Below are 25834 nucleotides of genomic sequence, written 5' to 3'. Positions count from 1 at the left end.
CCTTAACACTCTAACCCTTAACCCTCCAACCCTTAACCCCTTAACCCTCCAACCCTTAACACTCTACGCTCTCCAGAAGAAACAAGAAGCAGCAGGAAGACTTATCATCAGACAAAAACTGGGGATTCTGGGAAGCTGAATTTATTTTCTTCTAACAGACACTTTATATTTCACTTCCTGGTGAAACAGCGCCCCCCATACATGAAGTCTGGCTGTGCGGCCAAAGATGGTACTGCAGCTAGGGAGAAGAAGAAGTAGAAGGAGTAGGAAGGGGTAGAGGAAGAAGAAGAAGCCTCTTCCTTTCATGTGACTGTGAGGAGGAAGTAGAAGAACAAACTACTGCGAGAAGAAGAAGAAGAAGAAGAAGCTTTTCTGTGTTTGGTGGATGGAGACTCCACCACAGAAGAAGAACCAGATCATCTCTCATTGGTTTTGCTTTCCTCCATGCCCATTAGCTCCTCCCCCTCTGGGCGTGGTGTCATCCTGATGATGGCCGCCTTCTTCATGGGATTGGAGAGGGCTATTACATGGGAGAAGGGGGTGGGGCCGGAGAGGGGGAGGGAGGGGCCTGAGATAGGGAGGACAGAGACCATCACATGCTTCGTCATGTCAGTCATCCATTCATTAACCTCTCTTTCCTTCTCTCTTTTTAGCCTTTGTTCCCTCCCCCTTCCCTTCTTTTCATCCCCCTACTCTACCTCCTCTCCAGACTCCTGGTAGGCCTTCTTCAGCTTGGCGAAGGTTCCCTCCATCCCGGCTTGCTCTGTCACCTTCAGGGCAGCCTTGAACATTTCGGGGGTGTCAGGTCGGGGGGGAATGACCTCAGCTGCCCCTTTACCACCACGCTCGTCTGGCTTCTTGTCTTTGGTCAACATCGTCCTACAGACACAGAGAAGTGTCAAAGAGGGGATTAGATTATATATAATCTGATGGCTGAGTAGATTATATATAATCTAATGGACGTGTAGATTATATATAATATGATGGACGTGTAGATTATATGTAATCTGATGGACGTGTAGATTATATATAATCTGATGGCTGTGTAGATTATATATAATCTGATGGCTGTGTAGAATATATATAATCTGATGGCTGTGTAGATTATATATAATATGAGGGATTGTAGATCATATATCATCTGATGGACGTGTAGATTATATATAATCTGATGGACGTGTAGATTATATATAATCTGATGGCTGTGTAGATTATATATAATATGAGGGATTGTAGGTGTGTACTTGGCCTTCTTGCGGAGTAGTTTCTGGGACTCCGGGTAGTGAACCAGGATCTCTGCCAGGTCTTTCTTATCCAGGATGAAGAGGTTAGCGAAGCCGTGAGCCTTCACGTTGGCTGTACGCCGGTTTCCTCCGCCCCCCGCCAGCAGACTGACCAATCAGAGAGCAGCAACATTACGTTGAGGTTCAGGTTAAATGTAAATAAATATAACCATGGAGGTCTATGGTGGAGCCTCTAGTGTGCGTTAGGGGAACTACAGGATTTGCCTGACAGACACAGCAGAGGGTTCTCTGGCTCCACTTCACTATTGTAGATAATAATGTGTTCATCTGAACACATTATTATGTGTATGCTAAAGAAAACTAAATGAACACATTAATGTTCCACTGAACTGGCCTACATACACAACATGATGAACGGATGACAGGATGAAAGGTTTAGAGGATGAGAGGATGAGGGGATGAGAAGATGAGAAGATGAGAGAATGAGAGAATGAGAAGATGAGAGGATGAGAGAATGAGAAGATGGAAGGATGAGGAGATGAGAGGATGAAAGGATGGGAGGATGAATCTCTCGGACCTGATTTCTCCGAAGACAGAACCAGCTCTGATGGTGACAAACACCGTCTGCAGGTCTGGACCTCCCACTACCTGAACCTCACCCTGTTTGATGATGTACATCTCCCTCCCAATCTCCCCCTGGAACAGAGGTCATAGGGTCAGAGGTCAGAGGGTCAGAGGTCAGTAGGTCAGTAGGTCAAAGGTCATAGGTCATAGGGTCAGAGGTCAGAGAGTGGACAACAGTGAAACAACAGTAAAGAGCTAATGAATAAATGTATAAATATGAAGAGTGATACAGAGTTAATAATAGTACTGGGGTTAGTAGCGGGTGGAGGATCATTGAGACCCTCAGGTGAATCCTCACCTTTTTACAGACGAAGTCTCCAGGCAAGTATACGACAGACTTGAGTCTGGTCAACATGTCGAACACCATCTGCCTGTCACAGCCCTGTTTAGGGTTTAGGGTTTAGGGTTTAGGGTTTAGGGTTTAGGGTTTAGGGTTTAGGGTCATCCATTCACAAAAAACTTTTCATCCTTTCACAATAAACTGTCTGAGTCTGACCTGGAACAGAGCAACTTTACTGACGATAGCGTAGTTGACGTCCACAGCCATGTCCAACCTCATCTTATCAGGAAGCTGCACCAGGAGCTCCTGCTCATCTGCACAGAGACAGTACACAACCTGAACCACAACCTAAACCGCAACCTGGACCGCAACCTGGACCGCAACCTGGACCATAACCTGGACCACAACCTGAACCACAACCTGAACCACAACCTGTCGCTGGTCCTAGAAACCAAACTGCACAGACGTTCAGGTTCAGGCTTCAGATTCAGGGTTTATACAGTAGACTAGACTCCATGAGCTCTGGAGGGTTCATCTGTAGTAACTACCTGGTATAAATCCATGTTTCTTTGTGTGTGTGTGTGTGTGTGTGTGTGTGTGTGTATCTTAACATTCATGACTAAGATGTTTCATAAATGAACATGTTTCTACACTGATTGGTGAAAACACAGAATTGTTTCCTAATAAACCTCCAGCCTGGACAGGAGAGGATCTGGATTCTGTTTCCAGTTCAGAGCTCTGCTGGTTGAGAGGATTTTCCATGTACTGATCTTATGTCACACCCTAAACCTCTTATGGTTTGAAAATAAAAATACATGTTGTCAACTCAAGTGAAAATGAAGAATCTGGATCAAAAACATTAACTCTTGAATTTTTAATCCCTAAGAGACAAAAACCCACAGGAAGTAAATAAATAAAACTCAGTGATGCTTTGAATTCATGTAAGAAGAGCAGGACAGAGGAGCACAAGGGGGAGGACGTGGTAGACATGATGGACATGGAGGATGTGTCTTACCCAGCATGCCCTGGCTCTTCCAGGTGTAGTCGTACCAGGTCTTGATGCGGTTCTGGACTTCACTGGGGATGTTGTAGGAGTTCATGTATTTGACGGTGCTGTCCATACAGGCCCGGTAGTAGTTCTCCCCAGCAGTGGCAGCCCCCACCACGTCCCTCATCTAAGACCAGGACAAGGACAAAACCACACTCTCATATAAGACCGGGACAAGGTCAAAACCACAGGAAGGATCTGGGTCTAGTCTAGGTCCTGGTCTGGACTGACCTGGCCGATCATGATGGAGAAAGCAAAGACACCAACGAAGTAGTTGATGAGCTGGAAGCAGATCTCAAAGACCGTGGTTGGGTCTGGGAGACCCCCGATGGTGATGAGGGTCTTCACCGCAAAGTAGTAGCACCGGATATAACTAGATAAGGTAAAATAGAATAAAATAAAAAATAGATAAGTAAACTATTAATCTGATCTATTCCAGAGATGATGAGGATGTTAATAATAATAATAATAATAAAATCATCATCTCTGTCCCGTTGGACTGGTTTACTGATACTTATCTTTAACTTATAGACTCTTACAGTGATTTTTATATTTTATTACGCTGTGGTTTCTCCTCTGCGACATGTATTTTATTTAGTATCAGGATGTTTCTCTGAGATGACGGGGGCTCTTACGCATTGCCTTTTCCATTGTAGACCCACTTGGTGGATCCCAGACCTTCGTAGTCGGAGCCCCAGTAGAAGAGGCAGGCGTTGATGTGCAGAGAGTAGAGCAGGTAGGTGGAGGTCCGGATCACCCTGACTCACCACCAACACCACAACAACAGCAACAGGACAAACAGAATCACACTATAACGTGAGATGTCAGTCCAGCTTCTATCAAAAAACTGTTCAAAAAAGGCAACTAGACTTGTAGAGTTTAGAGAAGAAGTTTAATCTGAGCAGCTTCTCACCTCATGTTAATGAACATGATGAAATATTTAAAGACACACCTGTAGATGTAGGCTTTCTTCATCACAGCCTCCATCCTGTCGTTGAACTCAAAGAAGGCCATGTACTGAGAGAAAGAAACAAGCGTTTACTCTAAAACCTGGACCAGAGACACATGAAGGAAGCTCAGAACCCTCCTGACCTTCAGCAGACGAGGGAACCTCAGCAGAGAGTTCACTCCAGTGAAGTAGTAAAAGACATCCAGGGGAAACAGACTGATGATGTCCATCTGGGAAACCAACACAAAACCCTCTAATCAGAGAAACTCTGACAAAACACATTCTGATCTGTAACATGAGTTCACGCTGACTGGTCCTACCAGGAACTGGTGCTTACAAATGATTCCTATGATTCCTATTTGTATTGAATGTACACAAACTGGTATTGGAGGAATTCCTACGTTATCTGGGCTGCAGTCTGAATGGAAGTGGTTAAAGCTGTTGATTGATCGATGTTCTCACCTTGAACCTCTCGGTGGACATGTAATTCTCTCTCATGTCCTTTTTAGTACACTGGAAAAGACACGTTCACGTCAAAGATGAGTTAAACTCAAAAATCCAAATCCAGAAGAGTTTGGGTTCAGTGTTTCTTCTGCTCACCACAATGTCACCCCCGCGGACAAACTGCAGTCTGGGCTGGAAGACCAGTATGTCGGTGATGTAGATCAGGTCACAGCTGTAGTCAGCCAGCAGCCACAGGTGGATGTTTTCAGGGGTTTGGTAGGGGAAGGCCCAGCGGACCGGAATCAACCACACATTCCAGTTCCAGGCCGCCACCACAAAGAACAGCCAGATCACATAGATCAGGTCTGGGGAGGTCAACAGACATCGTTGTTAACTCTGTGTTCTCAAGTCAGAAAAACATGGACTAAAGTCTCTGATGATTCATGAAATGTTGACCTTTAACCCTTCATAGGGCACATATTGAAATACTTTGCAAATTCTATAGTTCAACCCTAGACTGTTATCATAGGACAGAAGAAGACTGTTTTACTTTTGTGAAATTTTGTCATATTTTCTAATTTTCCTGTGTTAAATCCAGATGAATGAATCTCCCACATATGGTTCTTGGTCCATGGAGGGTTAACCTAAAACTTGTCAGATGATTTATTTCTCTGATGAAAACCTGAGAGACCCATCAACATCAGATTCTTTTTTCCAAAAGAAATCATTCAAATTAGAGTGCGTTTTCGTTGCATAAAGACTCAAGAATAGTTTTAATGAATAGTTTGAATCTTGACTGAATCTCTGAAGGAGAGGAACAGAGAAATCGACTCAGATCTCATTAGAGCTCCTCATAGACATCAATGAGTTTATATGTGAGGCGGTTGATCAGCTGACCGGTGAAGGGGTCAATGCTGGAGGGGAAGCGGTACTCCAGGATCGCTCTCAGCCAGTCCGGCAACAGAGGAAGTTTGAAAGGTTTGGGGATTTTGACGGGATGACCCAGGAGTTCAAACTGGAACAATGTCTCCTCTTCTTCATCTTCTTCTGCTGGTTTGACTATGTCATCCTTCTTCTCCTCTCCTGGGGGCGGTGGTGGAGGAGGGGGAGGTGGAGCCTTGGTCGGGGCTGCAAAGATCAGAATTATTTTGATGGTTTTAATCTGATGACTGATTACTCGTTGGACAGTCTGATAACCATGTGAAACTGAAGTTAAAACTAGCAGATTAATGTGAACAGGTTCCTCCAGGTCCTGGTCCAGGTGAGTATTAGGTCAATATCTCTATCTCTAGTCATGTGATGATAAAAATCTAAAGTCTCCACCAGACATTCAGAGACCTGGAGGAAACGGCTTCTCAGCCAGATGAGTTTGTCTCAGCTGGTTCTTTAATTTTTGTTATGACCTGGTGAACTTAAACTGAAAGAGTAAAGTGATGAGGACAGAGACAGACGTACAGGCTGATGGACTTTCCTCCTCTGACTCATCCGGGTCCACCAGTCGGTCTTTTTGCCGTTCTGTCCGACCTTTGAAAAGCCTGACGAGCTCACTCAGACGATCCTGGATCACGACGCTGCCGACGCTGGCAGCCGACAGAGGACGCATCCTGCAGGATGACAGAGAGGTTAGGACAGAGAGGTTAGGACACAGAGGTTAGGACACAGAGTACGCGGAGAATATGGACGACGTTTGTGGCGTATCTTTGTGTCTCTCACTCATCGTCTGCCGTCAGCAGGTCTCCCTGGTTCGACCAGGTCTTCAGACCGACTCCTATCAGTTCCTCATCCTCCTCGTCTGCAGACACGTCTCCTGCAGCACTGAAGAAGAAAAGATGACACTGACATTCATGGATCTGAGATCAGGGAACATTTATTAAACATTGGAATAGATCAGCTCCAAATGCAGAATAAATAAACAATGTCTCTTATGTCTTATGTACCTGGTGTTAGGAATAGGGTTAGGGCATGGTACCTGGTATCTGGTTTTAGGACTAGGGTTAGGGCATGGTACCTGGTGTTAGGAATAGGGTTAGGGCATGGTACCTGGTATCTGGTTTTAGGACTAGGGTTAGGGCATGGTGCCTGGTACCTGGTGTTATTAGGGTTAGGGTTAGGGCATGGTGCCTGGTTTTAGGAATAGGGTTAGGGCATGGTGCCTGGTATTAGGAATAGGGTTAGGGCATCGTGCCTGGTTTTAGGAATAGGATTAGGGCATGGTACCTGGTATCTGGTTTTAGGACTAGGGTTAGGGCATGGTGCATGGTGCCTGGTTTTAGGATTAGGGTAAGGGCATGGTGCCTGGTGTCTGGTTCTAGGATTAGGGTTAGGGCATGGTTCCTGGTGCCTGGTTTTAGGAATAGGGTTAGGGCATGGTACCTGGTGTTAGGATTAGGGTTGGGGCATGGTGCCTGGTTTTAGGAATAGGGTTAGGGCATGGTACCTGGTATCTGGTTTTAGGACTAGGGTTAGGGCATGGTGCCTGGTGCCTGGTTTTAGGAATAGGGTAAGGGCATGGTGCCTGGTGCCTGGTTCTAGGATTAGGGTTAGGGCATGGTTCCTGGTGCCTGGTTTTAGGAATAGGGTTAGGGCATGGTGCCTGGTTTTAGGAATAGGGTTAGGGCATGGTGCCTGGTTTTAGGAATAGGGTTAGGGCATGGTACCTGGTATCTGGTTTTTAGGATACTGGGTTTAGGCAATTGGTGCCTGGTGCTGGTTTAGGAATAGGGTTAGGGCCATGGTTGTGCCTGGTACCTGGTTTTAGGATTAGGGTTAGGGTATGGTTCCTGGTGCCTGGTTTTAGGAATAGGGTTAGGGCATGGTACCTGGTTTTAGGATTAGGGTTAGGGCATGGTGCCTGGTACCTGGTTTTAGGATTAGGGTTAGGGCATTGTTCCTGGTGCCTGGTTTTAGGATGGTTTAGGGCATGCAGGTTACCATGGTTTAGGATTTAGGGGTTGGTTGGTTACATGGTGTCTGGTATTAGGAATAGGGTTAGGGCATGGTGCCTGGTACCTGGTCTTAGGAATAGGGTTAGGGCATGGTGCCTGGTATTAGGAATAGGGTTAGGGCATGGTGCCTGGTACCTGGTGTTAGGATTAGGGGTTAGGGCATGGTGCCTGGTGCCTGGTTTTAGGAATAGGGTTAGGGCATGGTGCCTGGTACCTGGTGTTAGGATTAGGGGTTAGGGCATAGTGCCTGGTACCTGGTCTTTGGGGCCAACTGAGACCTTGGTTCTGGGGTTGTAACAATCTGGGGGATGTTCAGGGCTGTTCTCTGCCCCATGTCCTGATCCACCTTCAGCAGCAGAGCTTCACACAAAAAGAGAAGTTTTGGAGGAGACTGAGTGTCTGTGATCTGCTGCATCTATACAGTTTGATGCTCATTAACCAAAACTAAGACGTCATCGGTTCCTTTGCCTAAACAGATCACCTGAAGATCAGCCAGTTGTCAGCTGGTGGTGAAGCAAAGCTGCAAAGCACAATGATGATGACAATGATGTGATGCTGAGGGGGATGTGGGGGATGGTAGTGGGACTTTTGCGCTTCAGAGGATTGATTGATCTACAGGAAGTGTCGGGGGGGGGGGGGGGGGGGGGGATTCTGGGGTTAATGGTGCTGAGGATGCTGGGAGTTTTTCTGAAAGATGTTTGAGCAAATGTCCAGAGCTCGCTGGGTCAGCTGGGCGAGGTCTGAAGGCGGCGCTGGCATGGACAGCATGGAAGCAGGGAGGTAATGGTCATGCATCAGGTTCCTGCAGTTCTCCAGACATGCAGCAGCGCCAGGGAATCGAAGCAGAAAGCTCTTTATTGGAGAACAAATATGGAGAACTGGGTGGAGAAACACTGATATGAGAACAAGGTCCAACCAGTAACAACTAAAACAGGACAAAGAAACAAACTCACTTCAAAAATAAGAAGAGGAATATAAAGGAAGCCAAAGATAAAATGTGAAGCAGCAAATCTGATTTTATTATTAAAGCCAAACGTTTTTCTGCTCTCACCTCCGCATCCACCTTCTTCTTCTGTAGCCGCTCTGGTCTGGGAAAAAAGAAGAAAGTAAAACTGAATTACAATACAACATTTGGAACAATGTCATTCAACTAATGGAGGAAACCTATTTGGATTATTTATCTGGGACTCATATCTGAAGAAGCCATCAAAACGAAAGTCACTTACCTCTTTAAAATATGGACAATTGCTACCAAAAAGGTCCAGATGATGGTTGTTAGACCAAACACTGACCCAAGAACTAATGAACAGAGCTTAAGTATGAGTGAGAGCAACTTGTCACTTTTTACTGTGAACCTTTGTGGGGATCTGCTCCCAGCATCATTTCATGTGTGTGCATATTGATTGAGTCTTCATTGCTACCAAAATGGCCTTGATAAGGAACTATATTACTATTACTACTGATGTTACTATCAAGGAAATATATACCAGGGAGAAATTGACTTTTCGCTTGAAGAGTTATAGGAGGGGATTTTGGACAAAAATGGCAGGAATGGACCACATTGAAGGTCAAATCTGACCCACAACGGACTTAAAATTAGAAGAAAAACGTGGAATACCTTCCCCAGTATGTGACTGTGACTTATTTTAACTTTGTGTTGTCATTGTTGTCGCTGTTTTCTGTAACTGTTACTTAAAAATGGCATAATATAAACACACTGGGAATTAACTGATGCTCTAGATTCAAAAGTTTGTAGGTCGACCAGAACAGTTTTTCTGGTGTTTGAGCTGAAGTGTTGATTCTAAGATGATGCACAGAGATTAACCAGACACTAGATTATGTAGATTAGGAATCAGACCATGATGAGCCCAGAGGAAGCTGCGTATCCTATAAAACCAGGAATTTGGAGCTCGATCAGACTTCCTGAGTGTTTTACCTGATCCCTGGAGGGCGAGGCCTCTGCATGTTGCTGAGTGACTGGACTCTCCAGGTCTCTCCTCTCTGACGCCAGCTCTACATCTGTAGAAGAAGGTTTTTCTTCATCTTCAGCCAGACAGACGTCGACCAGACACCTGGTGGAGGAGGAAAGGGGTCAGTCCACGACCAGGGGCAGGTACTGTGGGTCGGGGGAGGTGGGAGTAAATTCATGTTAAAAAGACCAAATAAATCATGAATATCTCAGGAACTACCAGGTGAATAGAATGGATTCCCATTGTCACTCAGTACCACTGTGACCGTTACGCCTGATTAATTAGTGACGAACTAAATGAGAAATTTAAAATGCACATTTATGGAACCTGCCTCCTCCCTCCTTGTGTCCTGTGACTGGGTTGTTCTCTGTTTCAGTTTGGTTTTATTTATACTTTTAAAAGGAAGAAACCAAAACCAGAACCTGGTCATATGGAGAAAACATCTGCTTCAGGCCGACCAGGTAGAAAACTCAAACACAGTTTCTCTAAATTTCAGGAACGACTAAACATGTTGTTTAAAATGATCATAAGACAGGACGTGTTCCAACAACTATACTCTGACCTGGGCTTTGAAATATGGCCTGAACAGTTTGTGAAATAATAAATCACCAGAAAATGTTTCTGAAGGTGAAACTTAAACCAGAAGCATAAAAACATATGAAGCAGCCAGACGACGACAAGCTTTGATTGTTGGTAGAAACTCATGTTGAGGGATTCCAACTAACAACAACTCAGGAACCAGTTTGGGTTTTATGGATGTTCTTATCAGATCAGTTGTTCTCTAGACATTTAGTTTATTCTGCCATGAACTAAATCCATGTCCCTGTAGAATCAAAACACCTCCAAACTGTTTTAATAGATATTGGCTAGAGAAAGAACCCTGTGTCTATCCGTGAAGTGATGGCGGCATCAGTCAGTCACTAGTGTGGTGTGGGTCTAAACAGAATCCATAGAGTCACTCAGGTCAAAGGCTGCAGCCAAACAACAACAAACACTGAACGCTGCAACAGAAATGGAACAGAAAAGTTTCCAGGAGACAAAGCTTCCAGAGAGGCTTAGGGAGTTTATGGCAGCGTTAGAGGACCAGAACATTTCTGGAAGTAGAGAACACAAGGTACCAGCTCCCCTCTTCACACTACATTAACTTAGGCTGGATCCAGTCAACTCTAGGAGAAGACAAGGACAGACTTTAGGAAGCTACAGGGGACCAACTCTAGGACATTTGAGACCAAACCAAAACATCTCCACCAGGCTTTAAAGACGACCTGTTAGGTACTTGGTTAGTAACCATCCAGGACTTTGTGCTAAAGAGCTGTGGAGAAGTCAAAGTTTAGATGAGTTGAAGGTACCAAGGCCAAGCTCTCACTGCACAGGATGTATGAAAGCAACATTTACGATGAGTTTGTGACAGAGCTCTATCCATCCGTCCTATTTAACTTTAACTTACACATCCGTTTTTTTCTTTTCCTCAACAGGGTTCTTGTTATTTTCCTCTGTTACTTTATTCTCCTCAGGATTGTCTGTGCTCTCCTCGCTGTCCTCCTGCAGGTTTAGCAACCTGAACATTAGCAGCAAACAACAAACAAGATGGAGAGTCCCCATCAGACAGATCAGCTCATCCAGTCAGAAAGTGTGCACCTTCATCACTTCCTCTTCCTGGTACATTTAGACCAAATGAAAGTGGAACAAAGGGGAGTGTTGCTCCACCATATTCTGTATCTGCATCCTTTCAGTTAGCACAGAGCTGCAGCAGCGTTAGCATCAGAGCTGAAGAAAGAAACTTACTCTGGTTCGTCCTCGTTCTCCTCCTCCAGGATGTTGGGCAGTCTGTTGACAACAAACAGCAAAGACTGGACTTGAACAGAGTTTAAGATTCAATGTCAACATGTGACTTCAGGAGATACAAAGTATTGGTCTTAAAACCTATATCCATCTTAGACTCAGGCTCCGTTCAGACCTGTTACTTAAGTGTCCAAGAGTTAAAGTCCAGGTGTGAACGCTGATCCGATCTCACATGATCTGGGACGGATCTGGCCTCGCTTCTTTGGTGTGAACACTCAATGAGTCCTGGATCACGTAAAAGACCACCTACTCCCGGTGTCTTAATTTCCTTTCTCAGCAGAGATGTTTGTTTCTCACCAGTGACCTGGTTCCTCTGAGGATGGAAGAAGCTTCTAGGGTTCAGGTCTAACCTGAGTCTTTGTCTCTACAATAAATTAGATCTTATCATGTGAGAGTCCTTTCATCTGGTTCCTAAATCTGGATCATGTCTCCAAGTCTCCAACCATGTGTCCCTGGTTCTGGTCCAGTGGTAGGTAGAGATCCATCAGAGACAGCAGCTGATACAATATTCTACTGACCACATGGTGGCGCTGCTGCTTAGTTACACACAGACTCAGATCAGATCTGGAGACAGATTTAATATTTAGTATTTTCAGCAGGTATAATGCGATTGGATCAAACAGAGAACTAGGTCCATATCCAGGTCTAAGTGGTATGATGGATCCAGGGTATTTCTGTTCAGTCATGTTTTTATTGAACTTACTGCTCGTTGGATTCTGGCAGAGTTTCTATGATGATTTTAGCCGAATGCTCCTCCTCCAGTAGTCGGACAGCCTCCTCTGCTGCCTTCCTGGCCATCTCCTCGGCCACACGGGCCTCTTCCAGGAGCTCCTGCTGCAGCCTGAGACAAGGAGGACGACACATAATTAGGGAACTGGTAAGGTTTGAGCTCAACTACTACCAACTCAATTTATCCATTCCTGATTAGTTCTCTGAATGAATGAATGAATGAATTGATTAATGAATGACCTTTATTGCCATTGTTGTCAAAATAATGAGCCTACACCCATCAGTGCTACATACAAACCCTAGAAAAAAATATGTAAAAAAGTAAAAAGTAGCTCTAAAAGTAAGTAAAACAAAGATGAACAAATACAGCAGACTCTCAACCAACATATGTTAATGTGGAATTGCGCATTGATATTTATAGAAATACACACCTGTACCTCACACACAGGAGGAAGAGGAGGAGGAGGACATTAAGGAAAAAAATAGTAGTAGTATCTCCTCCTCTTCCATGTCCTTTATGGACATTCTTCTATGTGTTGCATGTTGCATTGAACTGTGTTTATACTGATGGTGTGAATCTAAATCTGTTGTGTCACGACTATAAAGTCTAAATTTAGTGCTGTGGTTATTGTATGTGGATTAAACCTGTCCTGGAGTCTGTAAGTCCTTGTTCTAATGGCCCTGAGTCTGACCGGGTGTGAGGGCTCCTTCTAGATATCGTCTGGTCTTTTGAGGTGAATAAAAGTCGTCCTACTTGGTTTTATCATCTGCCACAACAAAAACATGTTGACCAATTTTTTGTTGTTAACAAACTGCATCCACGGTGAAGTGATGCTGGATCTGTGACTGTCTTTTGTCAGTAGCGACTTCTGAAAGTTTAACATCATCCTGATCGTTGATGTAACTAAAGATGAGTTTCACCCTAAAACACCATCACAACATGGTTTATGTTAATTAACTGGAAATTCTCTCCTCTCCACCTGCACAGATATTTAAATTCCTGTGGGACAAACAGATGAATGTTGGCGCGAGCTGCTAACCTTTCTTTCATGTGAGCTAGGACAGAGTCTTCAGCCTCCTTCTGGATGTTGTCCACCACTGGTGTCCGTTGATGTCCATCTTCTACCTGAAACCAGACACACAGAGGAGCCTCATTTTAATTTACCCACAACCCTTTAATGTCCTCTGGTTCTGTCATGGTTCCCCTTAGATTGCCACGTGGTTGCTTTGGTTCCTTTTTATTTTTCTAATTTATGTTGTACAGATGGCTCAAGATTTCCTTTTTACACTTTTATTTTTATGCTTATTTAACTTCTGTGATTCTTTACAAGAGAGTAAAGGTGACCAGGGTCAAATTCCTTGAATGTGCACACATACTTGGCTGATAAAGATGATTCTGATTCTGATCAAGTTGTTTATTTAAGACACTGCATGAACTCACCACTGAACTCATCCATCAACCCCTGGACTAGACCTGGACCAGACCTGGACCCAGAGTTTCTAGAAACACCACAGAGCTCACATGTTCTCCAAAGGTTCTAGTGAAACAGAACCAGGTCCACTCTCCATCTGGATATTAGGATCAAACCAAAGAACCCAAAGTTCCTCCACGTTGGGTTTTTACCTCGTAAAGTGAATCTGGCTCCAAAATGCTACTGATTCACTACAGGAGGCAACGTACACACAATTCAACCTTTGGACATTTTATTTCTCCTGGACGTCATCACATTCTACCATTGAGCTCATTATACGATCCAGAAGAAGATGGAGATCTCCTCCATCCGTCCTCTGGGAACCATGAAGCTGTGTTTGTTATTGGGTAATGATCAGGGTCCAGGGAGACTCACCTCATTCTCTTGGTTCTTGTCGCCGTCCTGTTCCATGTCCTCCACAACCAGATCCGTCTTCTTCTGTCCAAGCCTGACTGTACATCACATAATGGAAGAGGAGGGCTGACGATTATCTGAATCCATGTGTTTGAGTCGAGTGTAGATGAAGGTTTGAGGCTATTTTTTATTTATTTTTTTTAAAGCTGATGGGGAACTACCACCCATTTATCTCTGCAGACCTGCTGTTCTGTGCTACAATACAGGAAATCACTGAGTTTGACTCCATTAAAAACAAAGTAGAAGATTATTCCTGCTGCGTTCAGTAAGTTAGTAACTGTCGAGGAGCTCATTCATCAGACTTTCAAACAAATGACAAATATTATTAGTATGAAATAAAACTCTTGGAAATTCAACAAGATATTAGAAGAGAACTTTTCTTCTTTCGTCCAGAATCGGGAGTCGTTTTATCTACAGATTTACATGGATCAGTGAGACAGACACTCATTGGTTGGTTAGTTGACTGATTTGTTGAGTGACAGGTTGACAACTGTTCCAACAAAAACTCAACAGAAGGATTTTTTTTCCCAAAATAATGTTTTTATTTTCACAAATATTCTGCAAATTTCAAACTTTCTAGATATGTGTGAAGATGATGTGAGTTATCTGACGTTATGTTAGCAATAAAAAGCAGAGCTAGTAGAGGAGAACAGACAGAACAGGCGTCTGAGACATGTGTCATTTAGATCTGTCAGTTTGGGAGCTACTAATGTTACTGACGAAGGTAAACTGAAGCATTAGCGATGAGCGGCGGCGGCAGAAAAAGCCTCTGTCAGTGTCAGTGTGAGCAACTCTGTCCCGCTCCCCCTCTCCTTTTATTTTAAGGGGCTCTGGCCTCCTTTTCTGAAACAGAAGGAGAAGAGCAGCCCGGTTAGAGTCCGCCTCACCACTGACACCAACACCTGCCAATCAGCACCGAGACACAACAAGCTTTCAACCAGTCAACCAGTCAACTGATCAACCGATCAACCAATCAACCGGTCAACTGATCAACTGATCAACTGATCAAGCAGTCAACCAATCAACCAATCAACCAATCAAGCAGTCAACCGATCAAGCAGTCAACCAATCAACCAATCAACCAATCAACCAGTCAACCGATCAACCGATCAACCGATCAACCAATCAACGGATCAACCGATCAACCAATCAACCGATCAACCAATCAACCAGTCAACCAGTCAACCGATCAACCGATCAACCAATCAACCAATCAACCAATCAACCAGTCAACCAATCAACCAATCAACCGATCAAGCAGTCAACCAATCAACCAATCAACCAGTCAACTGATCAACCGATCAACCGATCAACCAGTCAACTGATCAACCGATCAACCGATCAACAAGTCAACTGATCAACCAATCAACCAATCAACCAGTCAACCAGTCAACCGATCAACCAATCAACCAATCAAGCAGTCAACCAGTTGACCAGTCGACCAGTCAACCAATCAACCAGTTCTGGGGCAGCAGAAACTTTTCATCTGCTGTTGGAATAAAAAATTACACTTCTGCTGAAACTAACTGAGCTGCAGTCAGTAACAGATTTACAAAACCCTGGTTGGGTTGGTCAGAGGAGAAAAGGCTGAACTTACTGGTCTGCACGTTGTCACTTCCTGCTTCCTGCATGAAGGAAACAGAGGAGAGATTCAGAGATGGTCAGGTGACCAGGAGTATCCACATGTTCACGAAGAGCGAAGGTGAAACAAGGACTGGATGCATTTCATGACGTTTCAGTCTGTAGTCTCTAACATTAATGGACCAGATCAGAGATCTGGATCAGGGAACCAGTGATTGGAGACTGGATCAGATTCCTCCAGGACAAGGTCTGGGTCCAGGACCAGCTCATTATTGGACTAAACTAAACCTAAATGCCCCACCAGTCATTTAGAGCTAAACACTTGGAGAAAACTTCTGCAAATACAACAAGTCAGATGTGTTAGACCTCCACTGATTTTTGAAGATTAGAAACTCACCGGCTTCGGTATCGGCTGAGGCAACATGCGACTGAGCTCACTGACGATCCAGCCCATCACACTAAACACAAAAACAAAATCTTTACATCATGTAAGTCTGAGTTTAAGAAGAAGAAGATGTTAAAACATGAGGCCACCTTTCAGAAAAACTATGAAGTTATTTCCAGAATAAGACACTCTTCAAATCATCAACAACCCCTCTGACTTTATTCTATGTGTTTGGTTCAGGACATCGCCCCCAGTGGTAGGAAGTTACATACTTTCAACATGATGTTAATAACAGTGTAACCCAAGGAAGGTTTATTAAATGTTAACATTCTCCTAATTTCCGTGTTGTTCTTTGCACTAAAACAAATGGAAAAAAGCCTGGAGTTGTCGTTACTTATAAATACTTAATTCAAACAAATAGTTTTAAAATTATTTGTATTGGAGAACAAGACAAACATCCAATCAAAAAGCTGCCTTCCTTCACGTTATCAGTCAATCTTGTGTGGATTGAGTGACGTTCAGGAGTCAGGGTGAAAAGTCTGGACTCTGTAGCCGAGGAGGCTCTGGGCCAAACACCACTTCACTAGTTTATCAGATTATTTTTACCTTAACTGGGTTGTGAAGGCAGCAAATTGGTTTTCAAAGCCTTTACAGTCACACACAGACACATCTGCGCATTCACTCACACAAACACACACATTCACACACTGGGAGCAACTGGAGGTTCAGTGTCTTGCTCAAGGACACTTCAGCTTATGGCACATTCCAGGGATCGAACCGCTAACCTTTTTACCCACTGAGCCACAGTCGCTCCTATTGTCTCCTACAAGCACCAGATCATCATCACATTCATGTTCTGCCCCTTCAAGTCAGAACAAATCTCCTCTACTCGCTGTATTTTGCAGCTATTTTTTTTATCACCATAAAATATTTCAAGCAAAACAACTGATGATACTTAACTTATAATACGTGACATAAATAAAGCTTGATTATCGTAATTTTTATTATTGTCTCATCTCATCTTCGCCACCACTTAATCCTCACTAGGGTCGTGGGGGTCGCTGGAGTCTATCCCAGCTGTTATTGGGTGAGAGGGGGGGTCCACCCTGGACAGGTCTCCAGTCTGTCTCAGGACTAACACACAGACAAACAACCATTCACACTCACACCCAGGGTCAATGTAGAGTCACCAATCAGCCTAAGGAGCAGGTCTCTGGAGGGGGGAGGAACCCAGAGAACCCAGAGAGAACCCACACAGACACAGGGAGAACATGCAAACTCCCCCCAGAAAGACCCGAGCTGGACTCGAACCTGGACCCTCTCACTTTATTATTATTATTATTAATAATAACAACAACGATAATAATAATAATAATAATAATAATAATAATAATAATTACAATTATATGAGGAAGAAGAACTCTGACCTGGGGGGGGCAGCAGTGTTATCCTCTCCGTCTGACTCTGTCTTCACCACGATGGGAGCATCAGCTGAAAGATTAAATGAAAACGTGTCTGATTACTCTGTTCAGCACTTGTTGCTTTTAAATGTGCTTCAGAAAAGATGGAAACAGCTGATGATCGGCTGTGTTCTCACCTGGAGCAGCAGCTTCCTGACACACCTGAGGAGAAACACAGAATGGTTAGACTGAGACCAGGTCACATGACCAGCAGGGACCTCAGGGATGCAACATTTACAGCAGGTGCATTGTGGGAAATGAAGGAAATAATATTCTGGAATTGGTTGACTTTAAGGGAAACATTCTCTACTAGAACCCTTGTCCACCCGAACCGTTTCCCGTACCTCTGTCGGTGGCTCAGCTTCAGACACTTTGTTCTTCGGATCTGGATGAGGAACGACTTTCTCCAACCCCTGAGAGATCCAAGCTATCATCCCTTTCCTATGGAACCATCACAAGGGTCAGTAGATGTGTTAATGAAGCAGCTCACTATTCGGCAGCCTGCCTGTATTGTTGTCAATGAAGCAGCTCACTATTCGGCAGCCTGCCTGTATTGTTGTCAATGAAGCAGCTCACTATTCGGCAGCCTGCCTGTATTGTTGTCAATGAAGCAGCTCACTATTCGGCACCCTGCCTGTATTGTTGTTAAAGAAGCAGCTCACTATTTGGCACCCTGCCTGTAGACTGGTTAATGAAGCAGCTCACTATTTGGCTGTACTCACTCATCTTCTGGTTTACTGTGGTGGAGAACACACCTCAGTAAATTATCCCTCTGGTTCTGATCAGGGTCAAACATCATCAATCAGAATGAGATGTATCCTGAACAGATTCAGATATTTACCTCAAAGCTGCAGGTTCCTCCTGGAAGGAAAGACAAGAAAACCTCTGGTCAGGAGCTGGTTCCAGGATCTGGTCTCAGTATGTGGTCTCAGGAAGTGGTTTTAGGATCTAGTCTCAGTAAGTAGTGTCAGTACCTTTGTGGTGGAGTTGGCTCTGTCCAGTCTGGGTGAGATGGGGGGCTGAGGGAAGGCGCCGCTGATCCAGGTGAGAACCCCGGACTGAGAGCAAGGAACTGGTCTGAAGAATATAACGATAGGCTAATATAGCGTCTAACAATCTTTAGGCTAACATAGCGGCTAATGTAGCAGCTTTACGCTAATAACTTTTAAACTCACCCATTTCCTGCTACTGCATGGACTCCCTGTTTGGATCTGTCTGGACCTGATGGATGGATGGATGGATGGATGGATGGATGGATGGATGGATGGATGGATAGATAGATAGATAGATAGATAGATAGATAGATAGATAGATAGATAGATAGATAGATAGATAGATAGATAGATAGATAGATAGATTTATTCCATGGGAAAGTATCAACAGAAACATTTAAGATGATGTTTAAAGTTTACCTTCATTTTTACTCTCCTCTTCAAACGTCACTTTCTTCTCCTGTCACAGGTTGGTACAGATATTTATTTATATTAATCCATGGACTAATACTAAAGAAATGAAACCCCACCTACGACCTCTTTGACTCCACCCACTATCTGTTTCTGACTTTCAAAGAAAACATTTTAACAAAAAAGGGGTGTGGCTTACAAGAATAGTGGGTGGGGGCACTTCAGGGGGTGGGGCAGGAACAGGAGGCGGGGTAACTTCAGGGGGTGGAGCAGGAACAGGTTCCCCATCCTTCTCTTCAGCTTTTTTGGGTGGAGGTTCAGGTGGCTGAGGAACAACTTTGACCACCCAGCTCATCAACATCCTCGATGCTTAGACACTGACTCTGTGACCTGGAACAGATAGTTTTTATAGTTTAAAGGACGTCATTCAGACCAATGAATGTCCAGCTGGATAACAACAACATAACTCCATGTTATTCATGTTAATAGACACTGTCTCACCTTCACGATTCAAGATAAAACATTCAAGATTCTTTTAAATCAGTTTCCCTGTATGTTTGCACATGTGAGAATAAACAGAATAAAAATCTAAATGAACAAAATGCAAAGGAAAATAAACACGATTAAAACAGATACAGACACTAGACTATCATCCGTATATATCCGTATGTATATACTGTATACTTCTTCCGTCTCTGTTTCCACTATATTTGTTCATAGACTATTTCTGTACATTTTTTTCTTTTATTTACTTTTTTATTTTATTTTATCTTTCTTTTTACTTGTGGATTTTTTTAAATGCTTTTTAAGTGTAACTAAGCAACTGTGATCAAGTAATTTCCTTGTCGATCATTAAACTTTAACTGAGTCTAAGTGTAAAACCAGATGGATCGGGTCCATGTTCATGACCCGGGTCTCTATAGGTAAGACTTTTATTCTCATTATTATATCTGATTAACTAGTGATAAACCTTTTTTATGCACCAGATTCTGTCTCATTCTGAGATATGTCATGTGGTTCATTGTTGATGTAGAATCATGTCAAAGAGCATGTGACCATTCCCAATAACTCGCATTACATGTACATACTACTGTTCATTCACTCTATATACTATATGCAGACGTATAGATGTATAAACTATTTTTATTCTGAAAGTCTTATTTAAGTTGTACAGTTTTTCTATTTTCTCCATACATTTTTATTTTATGCTTATTCAAGTGTTATTTTTATTTTCTTTGTGGAGCAAAGTGACCAGGGTCAGACTTGTATGTGCACACATACCTGGCCAATTAAGGTGATTCTGATTCTGGTTCTGATTCTGGTTCTGACGTCACACCCAGCATGGTGGAGTGGAGCAAGTTCGAGGGGCTGGAGGAAGTTTGAGGGCTAACCCTCCATGCGTCCAAGTGAACCTAACTTGGACCTTTAACCCTGAACCATATGAGGTAACGTGGTTCCTGGTTCCTCTCAGTGAGGTTTAGTGTCATGTGGTTTTCATTGAGCCAATCAGAGAAGACCAAGAAAACACTGTCAGGTTTAATCAGGGTCTAATGTGGTCTACAAGGTCCCCCTCTGCATACAAGGAACCAGATATGGGGAATTCATTCATCTGGATTTTCTAGTTAAAAAGTAACTAGTTAAAACGTCTTCTTTTGTCCTGCAATAAAACTCTTGGCTTGACATGTCGGATTTCCAAGTATTTCAATGAAAGCTAAAGTCTGATCTTATAGACACTGAAACACTTCACACTCCTTTAAATAACCAGCTGACGTCAGTTTTCAGAACATTGTGGGAGCACACGATAATGTCCCAGTAAAGTTGACACTATTGAAATAAGAAGGTGCTGTTTTCTGAAGCAGACACTTATAAATGTGCCTGGTAATACTGAGTTACATCTGTCCTGAGTCTACTACTGACCCTCTGCTCACTGTGCTCTGCTTAATGGAGTTTAGATCATGTCTGGCTCAGTGTCAGTCTCAATTAGAGATAACGGCTCATGACCCTAATCCCCCAGCAGGAGCTTTGGTAGATTCAGAGGATGCTGTGTCACTGGACATCCACCCGTCTCAACTGGTGTCCAGTTTGTCACTTTCACTGCCTTCTCAGGTAATTGGCCATAGAGTCAACCGTAGTGTTTGGTGGTTCAACCGGTCAGCGGGGGCGGGTGGGACAGCTTAATGGCTTAGTGGTTAAGGACCTCGCAGTTAGTTCAGTGGGAAATTAGTCAGTTAGCAAGTTGGACAGTGAATATTATTAAAGACCGACCCATGAAGACCTGCTGGTGGCTCATATTCTGCAGGTTAGGAAGCTGATCAGTTCAGGAAGGAAACCAGATACCCAGCTAGGAGAGGACTCAAACATGTAGTCAGCTCTTTGTCAGTCATTCAGTCGATCAGCTGGGCTGCAGATAACCGGCTGGTAAATCAGCTGTTACTGTGTAGAGCTAAGTCTTCCAGTCCATTAACTCCAGATTAAGATGTTTGTCTGGACTGAGTGTCAGTAACCTTGGTCTGGGTCCAATAGAATACAATAGAATAGAACAGAATAGAATACAGTGACATTCTGCTCCTCATAGTGCACAACAACATTCCTCATAAACAATAAAAAAACCTCCATGCACACACTCACATCCACTAACAACAGAAAAACGAGTCTATAGCATAAGTCAGTTATTCTGCAACCAGCAGCAGTAAAGAGCAACAAGATGATGAGATGCATGGATTCAGAAGATTATTTAACGTTAACTGCAGTGATGGATACTACACAGGCCTGATGTACTTGAAGCTGCCACACCTGGTTTGACTTTTCAGGACTTCCGGTGAAACCACGAGTCTGTAAATGGATCTAGGACATGGTTTGCAGATAACGATTCATCCTGTGTCCAAACATTTAAATTCCATTTGGTAAACCGTTTAACCCCCTCCACGCAAACAGAGGTGTCAGTTAGAAACTACCTGTAAATTACCTACACATTCAGTATTTGTTTTATATCAGCCTCAGTTAAACCATCTCCCCCGGTTCCTCTGAGCAGAGAGGAGGTCGTAAACGCACCGACAGCAGATGGAATCGGTCCAAAGAAGCTACATCCATGGATTATTGGTGCAACAAACATGTTATTATGACCTCAAAAACATCATCAATTCATGCTTTCATCCCAACTCTGCACATGACGAACGCTCTGACACCTTTAACCCTGAACCCTCTGAGACTTTTAACCCTGAACCCTCTGAGACTTTTAACCCTGAACCCTCTGAGACCTTTAACCCTGAAGCCTCTGACACTTTTAACCCTGAACCCTCTGAGACCTTTAACCCTGAACCCTCTGAGACCTTTAACCCTGAACCCTCTGACACCTTTAACCCTGAACCCTCTGAGACTTTTAACCCTGAACCCTCTGAGACTTTTAACCCTGAACCCTCTGAGACCTTTAACCCTGAAGCCTCTGACACTTTTAACCCTGAACCCTCTGAGACCTTTAACCCTGAACCCTCTGAGACCTTTAACCCTGAACCCTCTGAGACCTTTAACGTGGACCTTTAACCCGGAACCCTCTGAGACCTTTAACCCTGAACCCTCTGAGACCTTTAACGTGGACCTTTAACCCTGAACCCTCTGAGACCTTTAACCCTGAACCCTCTGACACTTTTAACCCTGAACCCTCTGAGACCTTTAACGTGGACCTTTAACCCTGAACCCTCTGAGACCTTTAACCCTGAACCCTCTGACACTTTTAACCCTGAACCCTCTGAGACCTTTAACCCTGAACCCTCTGAGACCTTTAACGTGGACCTTTAACCCTGAACGCTCTGAGACCTTTAACCCGGAACCCTCTGAGACCTTTAACCCTGAACCCTCTGAGACCTTTAACCCTGAACCCTTTTATCTTCTAATTTACTCTTTTTATCTTTGGGGTCAGTTTGACTCTAGCAATAAAATGATCACGATTAACAAATAAAAATCCCAAGCTAATGTGTCAGGTCCTTGTTGACCACGTAAATATCTCTTTAAATAAAACGACCCCCCACCTAACTTCACCCCACCCCACCACATCCCACATATGAGCAAAATGAGGACTGATATTTTATTCTTTGTTTCCTGGTGTATCAGACATGCAGCCATTAGTCTGACTTCATTTAAAAATGTTAAGTGTCCACACATTTAACACACTCACTGTCACAACATTTCACTAACACACATTTAACACACTCACTGTCACAACATTTCACTAACACACATTTAACACACTCACTGTGTTTTCATGACAAACAGAAGAAAATCCAGATCTCATCTAGTTTCACTGTTAAAAAGCAGGTGGAAACAAACTTGATGGATCTTCTTCTATGGTGATCGACCTGCTGTTAAGGAGGTGAATCCATGACACTCTGCTGATTTATTTTTTTAACAATGTTGGGGCACAACCCACCAGTTGAGAACCACTGATTAATAGATGCAGTAGACACAGACAAGACAAACTGTGCCTTGGTTTTTTTGTAATATTGTATTAATAAAGTGCATCAGTATCAGACCCTGTAGCTCAGACCAGAACACATTCATGAGTTAGACCTGAAAGTTATTAACTGTGTGTCTTTAAAGGGGCGTGTCCAGCTACGACGCACCTGAACACAGCTACAGAACGTCAGGGATCCTTCTGCAGATAAGGGTGGTGTAAGAGAGTAGGTGGTGTAGAGGTGGTGTAGGTGGTGTAGAGGTGGTGTAGGGGGTGTAGAGGTGGTTTAGGTGGTGTAAGAGAGTAGGGGGTGTAGAGGTGGTGTAGGTGGTGTAGAGGTGGTTTAGGTGGAGTAGAGGTGGTTTAGGGGGTGTAAGAGAGTAGGTGGTGTAGGGGGTGTAGAGGTGGTGTAGGTGGTGTAGAGGTGGTGTAGGGGGTGTAGTGGTGGTTTAGGTGGTGTAGAGGTGGTGTAGGGGGTGTAAGAGAGTAGGTGGTGTAGGGGTGATGTAGAGGGTGGTGTCTGTGTTCTGTCCTACCTGAGGTGTTCAGTCTCGATCCAGAAGCATCCCACGGAGCTTCAGTGAGGAGGTGGAGGAGGTGGAGGATGTGAAGGCTGTGAAGGCTGTGCTGGGATTACAGAGGAGCTCTAACAGGATTACTGAGGAAGTGAAGGGCGGAGCAGGACTCAGATTATTACAGAATATGGACGTAAGGGAAACCTCCACGCAGCAGGTGGAGCAACAACCACCACCAATGAGACAGAAAGATATGAAGAGAAATCCTGTAGCCAGGAGGGTCCAGATGGTTTTAAGGGTCCAACAATAAAAGACGCAGAGAAATACTCAGTTATTTTCATTTACATACATGTGAGAGTTCAGGTCAGGTTATCTGGGAAATAGTGGGAGGGGCCGTGTAAAGTCTGACCTCTTACTTGTGGTGTTACTGAGCTACTGAGACCAGGTTACTTCCCCGTGGATCATTAAAGTCTATTTAAGTCTAAGTCTTGTTCCCAGAGTCAGGGGACACACATGGACATGAGTTCACAGTCTCAGGGTCGGTTTCTATGCAGATAATGTTCTGGCTCCAGTTAGATTTAATAAAGTTGACTTTAATGATCCACAAGTAAAAAGAAAGATAAAATAAAATAACATTAAAATACAAAATACATCCTGGTCTCAACTTGTCCACAAGGTCTTTACAGTCACAACGGTATTCAGATTCAGAATAGATGTTAAATAGTAAGTATTACTTGAAGTTTTGTACTGAATAAACCCTCCAGCTGTTGTGACTAAAAACCTTTAAAGTCACAATGACTTGTGTTTTACCATCAAAGATCCAAACAGATCCAGTCCAGGTTTGTGGTGTCCAGGCGTCTCTGTGTCCATGTAGCTGCTGATTATTGACAGAAGACATGACTGAGGTCAGGCTGAGAACCATTTACAGGACTCTTCTAAATGTCCTTTACCTGTTATATGGTGATTGGTGATTTTTATCAGTTTATACCCTACAGGGTGTTTTACTGCCCCCTACGGGTCAAACTCTTCACTACGACCACACTATAGAGTCTTCTTTCTTTCCACCATGTTCCTGCCACTTTGACTTTACTTCCCAGTTTACGACGGCCAGACCAAGACCATAATAACAGTTAATTAAAAGTCTTTACATTAAAAGATAATTAAAAATTAGTGGTTTTAAAAATAATTATTTTGGTTGTGCTCTGCTTCTGGTGTTCAGCTTTAGTTTCTAATAACTGTGTTTTCACTGTGTAGAACTACTGAACTGACACTTGTCAGAATCGGCATCAGAAAAAAACTTTATTTATCCCAGAGCGGCAATTAGGATTAAAGATTAAAATTTAAGAGCAAGAGACAAATTACACAAAGGTTCAATTTTTCAATTTCAATTTATTTATCGTGTGTCAGTAACAACACAAATCGTCTCCAGCTTTAAAAAAAAAAAAAAAAAAAACAACAACCAGAAACCTCCAGAGCAGCCTGAAGGAAAAACAGTGAAAGGTGGTTGGGAAGAAGCAGCATGATGTGTGTAGTGTCCGGCTGCCAGTTACAGAGTGATGAGTCTGGGTAAATATGAAATCAATATTTATAAGGAGGAGAATAACGATGGGAGCGAAGGTCCAGACACAGGAACCTGAGACCAGATCCAGACGCTCAGATGATGGAACAGAGTCTGAGTTGAGTTTTTTAGGATTCGATGAGTCAGGACACTAGTCTGCTGCTTTGGGTCGGGTGGAGGACAGGAAGTCAAATAATCTTAGACACACTTTATGACAATTTGAAGTTTGTTCCTTTTTATATGACGTATGAATTGTATGTCTAGGATTGGACGACAACCTCAGAGGAAAACTTCTCAGTGACCAACAAGAACAAAACATCTGTAACATGGAAAACGCAAATAACGCATCACACTGAGACAGATCCACACTGCAAACACACAAGACAACGCCATATTCCAACATGTCGACTCTATAAACAGCTCCACAACTCACCGGATATTGACCAAGCATCAGACGACCATGAAGCAACAGGTTTCCATTTGAGAGGAGCTGTGATAGTGAAAGAGCTGCGGTACCAGTATGT

General features: G+C 43.5%; 1 protein-coding gene across 1 annotated transcript; it reads right to left on the bottom strand.

Annotated features, from left to right (window-relative positions):
* LOC125005553 (cyclic nucleotide-gated cation channel beta-3-like) lies at positions 1 to 24779 on the bottom strand. The gene is made up of 37 exons (XM_047580985.1): positions 24563 to 24779; positions 23774 to 23895; positions 18990 to 19180; positions 18800 to 18839; positions 18563 to 18608; positions 18362 to 18464; positions 18229 to 18248; positions 18110 to 18124; positions 17732 to 17828; positions 17525 to 17549; positions 17355 to 17418; positions 15940 to 16000; positions 15559 to 15586; positions 13923 to 13999; positions 13116 to 13201; positions 12050 to 12187; positions 11290 to 11331; positions 10952 to 11062; positions 9471 to 9606; positions 8586 to 8622; positions 7789 to 7894; positions 6303 to 6404; positions 6045 to 6193; positions 5487 to 5717; positions 4746 to 4954; positions 4608 to 4658; positions 4289 to 4375; positions 4149 to 4213; positions 3832 to 3954; positions 3428 to 3569; positions 3164 to 3323; positions 2365 to 2462; positions 2167 to 2250; positions 1822 to 1940; positions 1245 to 1391; positions 699 to 879; positions 1 to 568 (listed from the first exon to the last, which is right to left on the bottom strand). The coding sequence occupies exons 3-37, from the start codon at positions 19149 to 19151 to the stop codon at positions 524 to 526; spliced, it is 3387 nt and encodes a 1128-aa protein (XP_047436941.1). The 5' UTR covers positions 19152 to 19180; positions 23774 to 23895; positions 24563 to 24779; the 3' UTR covers positions 1 to 523.
* Positions 24780 to 25834: the final 1055 nt, after the last annotated feature.

This window comes from Mugil cephalus, chromosome 3, assembly GCF_022458985.1.
Source record: "Mugil cephalus isolate CIBA_MC_2020 chromosome 3, CIBA_Mcephalus_1.1, whole genome shotgun sequence".
Classification (NCBI taxonomy): Eukaryota; Metazoa; Chordata; class Actinopteri; order Mugiliformes; family Mugilidae; genus Mugil; species Mugil cephalus.
This window is presented reverse-complemented; position numbering and strand designations above follow the sequence as displayed.